General features: G+C 56.6%; 1 protein-coding gene across 3 annotated transcripts in view; it reads left to right on the forward strand.

The window, feature by feature from the left end:
• The window catches only part of SRGAP3 (SLIT-ROBO Rho GTPase activating protein 3), a 125,912-nt gene extending 122,483 nt beyond the window's left edge, over window positions 1-3,429 (forward strand). For 2 of the 3 annotated variants that reach the window (XM_055805286.1, XM_055805283.1), the window contains exon 22: window positions 249-3,429. In XM_055805286.1, coding sequence (XP_055661261.1) covers window positions 249-665 — 417 coding nt within the window. In that variant the 3' untranslated portion in view covers window positions 666-3,429. The remainder of the gene's footprint in view (window positions 1-248) is intronic. The other variant, XM_055805285.1, reaches the window with a different exon arrangement.
• Window positions 3,430-9,349: the final 5,920 nt, after the last annotated feature.

A 9,349-nucleotide genomic window follows, 5' to 3' on the forward strand; every position in this document is an offset into this window, starting at 1 on the left:
TCTCCCTTTGGAGCTGGTGACCCAACCCCTGCTGACCCGGGAGATGTAGGGTGCCTTTGTGTGGCCAGGTTGGGCTTTACATCTTCCCCCAAAGCTCCCACTTTGCCTGGAGGCTCTGTCTTAGGTCAGAGACCCCCTGCACACTGGGGCGCACGAGGACAGGGGGGCCTCTCCCTGGGGTGGGATGCAGGAGAGTGGGGTGATGCTGTGGCACGGTGCTGACGTCCCTTTGGTGGTGGCATTTGCAGGACATCGAGAAGACCATGAGCACGGCGCTGAACGAGCTGCGGGAGCTGGAGAGGCAGAACACGGCCAAGCAGGCCCCCGATGTGGTCCTGGACACGCTAGAGCCCATGAAAAACCCCCCAATGGGTGCTGCCAACTCAGAGCCTGCCAGCCCCCTCCATACGATCCTGATCCGGGACCCCGATGCTGCCATGCGGCGCAGCAGCAGCTCCACTGCAGAGATGATGACCACCTTCAAGCCCGCGCTGTCGGCCCGGCTGGCCGGGGCTCAGCTGCGGCCCCCGCCGATGCGGCCGGTGCGACCAGTGGTGCAGCACCGCTCCAGCAGCAGCAGCAGTTCAGGGGTGGGCAGCCCCGCCGTCACCCCCACTGAGAAGCTCTTCCCCAGCAGCTCGGCGGATAAATCTGGCACCATGTAGGCTGGGGCGCGGGGAGAGCCAGCACCTGGATGGCGGGAGCAGGGCCAGCAGCTTGGCAAAGCCTTGCTTGGCCAAGCGGCAAGTCTGAACCGTGCTCAAGAGGAACCTCTCCAAAAGGCGAACAAGTGCGTAACCTAGGCCCAGTGGTTGATTGTACATACGTGTGTGTGTGTGTGTGTATGTACATATGTGTCCACACACACCTCCATCCGTGCAGAAACACTTCCCAAGCTTGCAGTCCTATGGCAGGAGGAGATGGTGGGTCTATGTGTTGGCACTGGAGAATACAAGCTCTGTGTAGAAGTATGTATTAAAAAAAAAAAGTGTACAGAATTTGGTGACTTTTTTTAAAAAGTAGATTTACCTCAGAAACTGGCTCTGAAATCTCCTCTCTAGAGATGCTGGGTTCATGTGGGTTTTTTTCCAGGCTATTTGTGTGCGTGTGTGTGTGTGGAGGTCCATAGCAGCAGTGCATCCAGCAATACAAGGCCATTTTCTGCACCTCTTGGCACTTAGAAAAAGAAAAGGGGGGTGGGGGGAGATACAGGGGGGTTTGTTCAGTCCTGGCCTATGGAGAAGAGCTGGAAATGCATAAATGATGGCGTGTGTCAGGCTGGCTGGAATGTCTTTTCAAGCTGAATCGCGAGACACCTGGAAAAGGAGACGTGCTCCATCGGCGTGGTGCAGGGAGGAGGACACTGCTGCTGCACCGAGGCGTGGTGCTGCCCTGCCTGCGCTGCAGGATCTGCAGAACTCTGATTTTTCTTGAAGATTTCAGAATGAACAAGGACTAGTGACAAACCTGTGGTAAAGCATAGAGTAACTTACACAGTTTTGAGATGCTTCACTTCCCTTTCCCCATACACTTTCTTTTTCTTTTTCTTCCTTTCCTTTTTGTGTTAAATCCTAATGGTATCTCGACAGATGGGACTAAATGGGCGAGGAGGCTTTGTTACAACAGTGTTCCTTTATTTGAAGTTGCACAGCAGTACGTGAGGGTCTTGATTCAGATTGCATTGTCTTGCATGAAAAGCATGAGCCATATTTGACCATATCAGATGCGGAACCGATCTGATGGGGTGATATTTTGCACTTTCTGTACTGTACTATATAATACAACATTTTGAGTTTATGCAAAAGAATCTACATTTTCTTTTTTCCTCTTGAACATTTAACCCAGAGAAAAAATATGCAGAAAGAGCTGGGGATTGCATGGTACTTTGTCTGATAATCAAGTCTTTTCTGTAAGTGCTGAATTCAAGACACTCTGTGCTTCTCCTGCATGTTTTTTTTCCTCCTTGTACAGATTTCCATGCAATGACCCATGGTTTAATTTGGTCACTTCGCATGATCACATACAACCCCAGCCTGAAACGGGCCATCCTCAGTCTCTCGGCTGCATAGAGAAGCCGCTCTGATGGCTCCTTAATGTTCGTCCTTCCCTCCTGCTCTGATTTTTGCAGTTCTGTCTGTCCCTGGGCAGAGAAGCTAGCGAGCCCTCCTGCCTCATCCAGCAGTCACCTGCCCAGGGACTATTTTTTTTTTTTTTTTTATTCCACCCTTCATCTTCCTTTTACCTCCGCAGCGCGGACCGCGGCTCGTGCGGGGCTGGAGGAGCAGCCTGATGCCCGAAGGCAGCAGGGGTGGCTGAGCCCCTCAGTCCTGCACAGCTCGCCCCAGGGCTGGGGAGCTCGCCCGCAGCCAGCTGCCCCCAGCCCCTGCGAGGCTGCTGGTGCCTCCGTGCCGGGCACAGACCTGGCACCGTGACCCCGGGGGCTGGCCCGGTGCTTGTTCCCATGCCCAGAGCATGGGCACGTGTTGCTCCCGAGCCTGGCTGCTGCCCCTGCCAGTCCTGTATATATTGCTGTACTTGCTTCAATGCTGGGAAGTAACTGTTAACATGTAAACTGTACAAAAAATAGGCTAAGGTTAGATGAAAGCCAATGCCACTCACCAAATCTTTGCACTTAGTAGGTAGCTCAATGTAAAAATAAAACCCAATAATAATAATAATAATTAAAAGTGAAGCCGCAAAGCTAACCTTTCAGTGTACAGTGGGGGAGAAGTACTGTATGTAGTGATTCTGTCATTGTTCTCCGTATAATGCTGTAAGGGGAAATGGTGTTTATGTACTTGTCTATTAACATTGTTGACATTTGTAATTACCCAAATTGGTTCATACTGATGTTTATTTTTCTTCATAATTTTTCCCCCCTTTCCTAAGTTAGGCTAACCCTGAGGTCAATGCCTCTGTCATTACGGGCAGCAGATGTTCAAACAGTCTGTCAGTCTGGTCTAGTAATGAACCAGCAAATGTGCTTTTAGGGGGAGGGAAGAAACCCATTTGGCACAAGAGCTGTGTATTCATTGCCAGTAATTTTTTTTTTTTTTTTTTTTTTTTTTTCCATTTAGTTCCTGGAGAACATTCACTTTGCCAGTCTTCTGGTTTTTTTATATATACTTTTAAAGATGACTTGATAGCAAACCCATGTTTATTAGGGTTTCGGGGTTTTTTCTCCTCCCTTCTTACTTTTGAAGATACGGTACGAGTTCCAGTGTCTTTCTATTAAATTATTGCCTTTTGTTTTCCTTTGTTTTGTTTTGTTGTGGGTTTTTAATATCTTTAAGTGCCTTTTTGAGCACCAGAACAAATGCTTGGAGTTAATGTCCTAGGAGCTGTACACATCCTGATTTCCTTTGTACAGTTGCGTTGTGCTGGGGGTGATTGCTTTTAAAGTCCTTTTTAATTTTTTCTTTTTTTTTTCCTTTTTTTTAAAGAAAAGAAAACCAAGACTTTTGTTGAAGAATAAACTACCCCTTTTTAACAAGGTATTCAAGTTGTAGTTTTAACTACTGTAAATTTAAGGGAAGAAATGTATTTTTCTGTAAGCTAACTCGGTACAAAATGGAAACGCATATGTTGTAGGAGTATCATAACTGGAACCTGCTCATGTTTTGTGAGTAACTTCACCCCGATCCTTGATACCTCTCTAAAGGCGTGAAGACTGTAGGCTTCGGAGAGTTCACAGGGCTTTCACTGTGAAGACTCGGGGCTGCGTAGCGGGCAGCGGGAGCACCCTCCCCGCAGGGCCCGGCACAGCCCCTCCTCGGGCACAGGGCAGGGAGAGGAGGGTGTCTTCATGGAGCAGTCGTTTCTCTGCTGTGCAGAGCGAGTGCCGACCTCCGGCTCGGCTCCTGCAGACCCCACCACATCCCCATGACCTGCCCCATCCATCCTGTCCCGTGGTGCTGTACCCGCCTCGGGGAGGGGAGCTTGGTCCTCACCCACCCTCCCCGGCCCTCAGCATTGCCTTTGATGGTGCTGACTCAAAAGCGGCGGCACCTGTGGCATGCTCTTCTGTGTACAGACTCAGCAACATGTGCAGGCGTGTCGGTCCTGGGCAGCGACGACAGTGCACTTTCTTCCGTAGGCTGAAGTACCCCTGGTAGGTCATTTTTGTAAACCCTGGACTGTGTTATTTAACTAGCAGTGTTGTGGTTTTCGCAGTGCGGCAGTAGATGTCCCGAGCCTCATCTGCTTCCGAGTGGCTGGGTTGCGAAGTCCGGTGGGGATGGGTTTGGTTATGCTGGGAAGCCTAGGAAACCGCTGGCTGGCTGCCCTTTGTAACGGTCATCGTCCTCCTCTGGTGTTGTCTCTGTAACGTATGGTGAGATGCCGTTCAGCTAGAGTGTCTGAGTGGGTCCTCTGTCATGTATGCTGATGATGCCATGTAGATGAAGCCGCTGGTTGGGTGTGGACTCATCCCGTTGAATAAAACTGCTTAACTTTTCTCAAAAACACCCGCTGTGGTTTCAGAATATTTGCTGCCTCTGGGAGCCAGTGGGCCAGCACCCCTTCCTGCACCCACACCCAAGCCTGCTGTTTCTCCGTGCTGGTCCCCTGTGGCCAGAGGCGGTGGCCCTGCAGCACCCCTGCCGCAGCATCCCCGTGCCGATGCCCCATAGCCGCGAGCCAGGCCCATGGTCACTCGCCCTGGCTGACTGTGTCTTCCGCTGTGTTTGTTTAGATGAACCGCTGAGAGCACAGATGGGTTCTTTCCTCTCAGCCCTGGGCATACGGTGAAAATACGCAGGAAAGAGAGATGTAGGCCAACAAAACAACAAACCACCACCTCCAAGGGGATGTAAATCTGCCCATTTGTGTTGGTGCGGAAGGACCTGTGCTGATCTACACCAGCCAAGATGTACCCCACACTTCAGCTGTCTTCTTTTAAATTTTACTTTAAAATGCATTTAGGTAAAAACAACAGGACTGTTCTTCTATTTTATTTCCAACAAATCTTTGCCTAGAAGCTCACTGGAATGAAACTGCAGTACTTAAAGGCTGAGGAAGATGCTGTAGGAGTGTTGTTAAACTCCTGGGGTGAGGGAAGGACCACTCTGTGCACCTCCAGCTCCCAGCGCAGGGACCGGTGCCAGCCCTGGCTGGGAAGATGGCTTCAGGCACATGGATCCCTTTGCAAAGCTCCTGCCAGGGGAAAGTGCCATTGGGCCGTTGATTGCTCACCCACAGGGAAGGCTGTCTCAGGTGGGGAGCTGGGCCAGCTGAGAATGCTCAGGAGAGGCCTCACCTTCCCCTCTGCCTGCATGAGCATCCCGGGACCTTGGCGTCCCTGCACCTTGGGAGGAACGTCAGCTCTGTGAGGCTGGGGTGATGCTGAATGAAGGCAGCGGGACGGCACTACCCCGGGGGCTGGTGCCAGGGGCAGGGACATGCTCCCCATCGTGAGCAGCCTTCCCGTGGTGGGTCAGGGTGGATGCCCAAGGGGAGCTGGGTTGAGCGTCCCCACTACCCTCCCTGCTCGCCCTCTGTGTTTGGGGGGGATCGAGTGTCGATCTCCTGTTGCTGCTGCCACAACTTCCCCCCCCCCCCCTTCACGCCGTGAGCCCCTCAGGTGCTCAGCGCAGCAGTGCGCTCGCCTGTGCAGCAGCATCGCATCAGCATTGCTCTCGAAATGCGGAAGGCAGCTTTGGTAGTGAAGCCTTGAAAGAGTAGGCTTGCTTTCTTTTTTGAAAGCTGATTACACAGCACTAATTATCACTGGAGGAGCAGAGAGGGGGACCACGACGTGGTGCTCTCATGTCCCTCCAGACACTTGAGAGCCCCTTCACGCCTGCGGGCTTCCCAGGCAGGGATGGAGATCTGTGGCAGCTCCCTCGGCCTCACATCAAAGGGTGGGGGTATGGGTTGTTCCCCTCCTCCATCACTGGTCCCCCCAGGCAGCTCTGCCTTGGAGGGGTCTACCTGCTGTCTGCAGCTGGGGCTCCCTGGCACAGCCCCTCCGGGACTGGGGGCCCTGTGCCTCCACCCTCTGCCCACTGCTGTTACCGACAACTGCCCCCTCCCCACAAACACCCACTGTCAGCTGCTGGGCAGCCAAAGCTGCTTCACCTGGTCCATGATAGCCCTGCTGCTGGAAAACCAAATCCAAGTGTCCCCCCCGCCCTGCCACCGAGGATGTGTCGCACTCGGCTCCAGGAAGGGGATACGTGCCTGCAATGCACAAGTGGTATCAGACAAAAGCAGCTGTCAAAACGAGCTTAAAACAAAGATGATTTAGTGCTTGCTCTATGGCAAACAGGACAAGAGCGATTATCCCACCCACCAAAGGGAAGGAGGAGGGGGCTTAGGGGGACGTGCAAGCCAAGGAGATGAACAAAAGCTCTTCCTGCAGCGACAGCTGATCCTGCCAGGCACCACGGCCGTGGGGACCGGCCTGCGTTTGCTTTTGAAGCATTAACTGGAGCCGGCTAAGTGGATATGAAAACCGTGGCGAGTGCAGGGGGACATTGTCCCTGGCAGCCTGCTGTGTGTTCGACCCCGCTGCCACGGCACAGCTGGCATCCTGCCATGGAGGTGTGCGGCCAGCCCCCAGCATCAGGCACCCTTCGCACGTAGCCCCCAGTGCCCGTCACCCTTTAGCTGGGGCTCCGCTCTTTATGTGCGGCACCTCAAGGCACAGCAGCTTTAACTATGAGACTTATTACCGGATAAAGCAGTGTAATTAAACAGTTTTCCTAATGCACATGTGCTGCTGGTTTCATCAAAGGCCTGTGCTGCATCTGCATCCAAATCGTTCTTCCGCTGGGCTCTGAGCTGAGGAGGTCCCCGCAGTTACACTGGTATTTAATGAGCCAAATGAAGCCTCTGAGAGAAAGTGTCAACGTTATCAGTAAATTGAGAATTGATTTCCAATTAAAAGTCCCTGTTCCCCAGTACTCCTAACTCATACAGGCTCGTGTTAAGCTATTTATCCTTTCTTCTCTTGACAACAAGGCTTTTCGTGCCATAACTGGGATACTGAATGGGCCCTGGGAGCCGTGTCCTTTGTCACTTGGCCCGGTGGCAGGAGCTGACCCCAGGGCCAGGGCATGTGCTGCCGCACATGTGGCACCGTGCACCAGACTGCGCCCGGGCTCGCCGTGGTTTTACTGGGAGACAGCGGGCAACATCCCTAAAGATGGTCCAGGGGAGAATGGGCAGGGCAGGAGGACACAGCTCTGCCTCGTCATCCCTAGGGTGGCCACCTGGGCCCAATTCTGGCTACGCTTAGAAGGGAAGAGGCTGTAAACCGGCAGGGGCGGGGCGGCAGCGGGACGTTCCCCGCCCGGGATCGCCGTCGCCCCTCGCTTCACCCGCCCCCCGGAGCGCTGCCGGAGCCAGGCGGGACCCCGGGGAAGCCGCTGTGCGGGGGCGCCGGCTGCCAGGGCCCCGCCGAACGGCAACGGCGGAGGGGCTGGGGGCAGCCGGGAGCTGCGGCTGTGCCGCGCTGGCCCTGGGGCGCCGGGGCCGGCCCGGTGTCCCGGTGCCGGCGATGGGCTGCCGGGGGGACCTTCCCCATCAGGGCTCCCGGTGCGGCGCCGGGCGGCTGCACAGATCCGCCTTCGCGGGGCGGTTTGGGGCGACAAACCTGCGCGGGGGCCCGCTGCACGCCGCCCCCGAGCCGGGGCTGGCAGCCGGGGCTCGCCCCCGGTGCCTCCCACCCCGCCCGTGACTTCCCCCTCTCCCCGGTGCCGCCCCCACCCCGGTGCTGCCGCTGCGGAGCCGGGCGGCAGCGGCCGCTCCCGGCGCGGGCACAGGGCGGCGCAGCCCGGCAGCGCCTTGCGTGGCCCCGGCCGGGCGCGCTGGGCCTGAGCGACCGGCGGCCGTTAACGGTTAATTTCTCCCCATCCCGGCGCGTTCTTAACGCCGCCCTCGCTCTTCCCGACGGAGCGACGATTTGCCGCGGCGGCAGGCGCTGAGCTCCGGCCGGCGCCAGGCCCCCACCGCAGCCCGGGGCGATGGTGGCCCCGGCCCCTGCCGCTCCCCGCGGTCCCCCCGGGCCCCCTGCGCGGCCAGGGCGCGGGAGCAGGCGCTGTCCCACCCTGGGAGCCGGGGCGCTGGGTGGCATTTCCAGCTGCTGGGTGGGCAAAAAACTCCGGCACTGGACAAACGGGGGAGCCGGGAGGTGCCCGCCTTACCTGCCCGTCTTTTCCTGCTGCTGGTTCGGGGACTCACCCCGCTCCCGACCCTGGGGGGGGGGGGGGCAGAGACCTCCCTGGTTGCTTCAATCCGACCCTGATGCGCAGCAGCTGCAGGAGCGGGGCTGGCGCTGTCAGCTACGGCTTGTGTAGGGCCTCGCCGGGGGGGTGGGCTCTTTCGGCTCAGGTGGGGCTCCCCCACATCCCCAGAGGGCAGCAGACCCCTTCCCCTCCCGTGCAGGCAGCTAGCACAGCTTTGGGCACAGCCGCAGCTGGGGCAGCGCAGGGCTGGCTCCAGGCTGCCAGTGCCACCCCGCTCCGTAGCTGCGCGCCCACCCTCTCCCCCTGCACCGGCAGCAGCCGCAAGCAGCAGGGTGCAGTGTTGGCACAGCCCAACACCCACTGAAGGGGCACCTGCACTGGGGGAGGTCCTGGGGAGAAAGTCCCTGGGGGCTTCAGCAGCGGGGCAGCCCCAGGCAGCGGCTGGGTGCAGGGGGGTGGGCCCTGGCGGGGCACTGGGGCAGGTCGGGCACGTGTGAAGGTGCAAGGCGTGTGAGGTGGGCACGCTCCTCGTGTGCTCCACAGCATTGCTGGGTGAGAGCGCATCGTCTGTGCCTGAAGGCACAAGCTGGGTGAAGACCACCCTGCCACTGCTTCACTGCTTCTTTGGGTGAGTGTTTGCCCCAGACCGAGTGAACAGCCACACATCCCTGTGGGCTGCCGTGCCCGTCGCCAGCAATGCCGACAGCCCCCCGGGCCAGAGAGCCCCTGGGGCTTTGCCTTGGGACCGAGGAACTCCCAAAATTGCAGCCCTGGGTGCTGGAGCTGTGCTGTCCCCTCTGAGCTCGTGGGCAGCCCGGCTGAGCCCGGGGGCTCCAACCGTTCGCCTCCTGCACTGAGGGCCAGTTGCTGCAAGAGGTGTCGATAACTGCTGGCTATGGAGCCGTCTGCCTTCAGGAAAAGTCCTATATATAAAATAGCTATATAATTGGTGGTAGGACAATGTCCCTGGGCACACAGGTTTATGTTCTTATCTGCATAATGTACCTGCGGTCAGTCTCTTTAATAATACATGTGTGATGCTAAGTGCTTCTTGGGTAAGACACTGTTCAGCTGGAGGAACAGACTCCTTTCTGGCTGGATAACGAGCACAGGTATTTTGTTTGCAGCTGCCACGTGAGGCTGTTGTCTCAGAGTAGTGT

Source organism: Falco peregrinus, chromosome 5 (assembly GCF_023634155.1).
Source record: "Falco peregrinus isolate bFalPer1 chromosome 5, bFalPer1.pri, whole genome shotgun sequence".
In the NCBI taxonomy this organism is placed as follows: domain Eukaryota; kingdom Metazoa; phylum Chordata; class Aves; order Falconiformes; family Falconidae; genus Falco; species Falco peregrinus.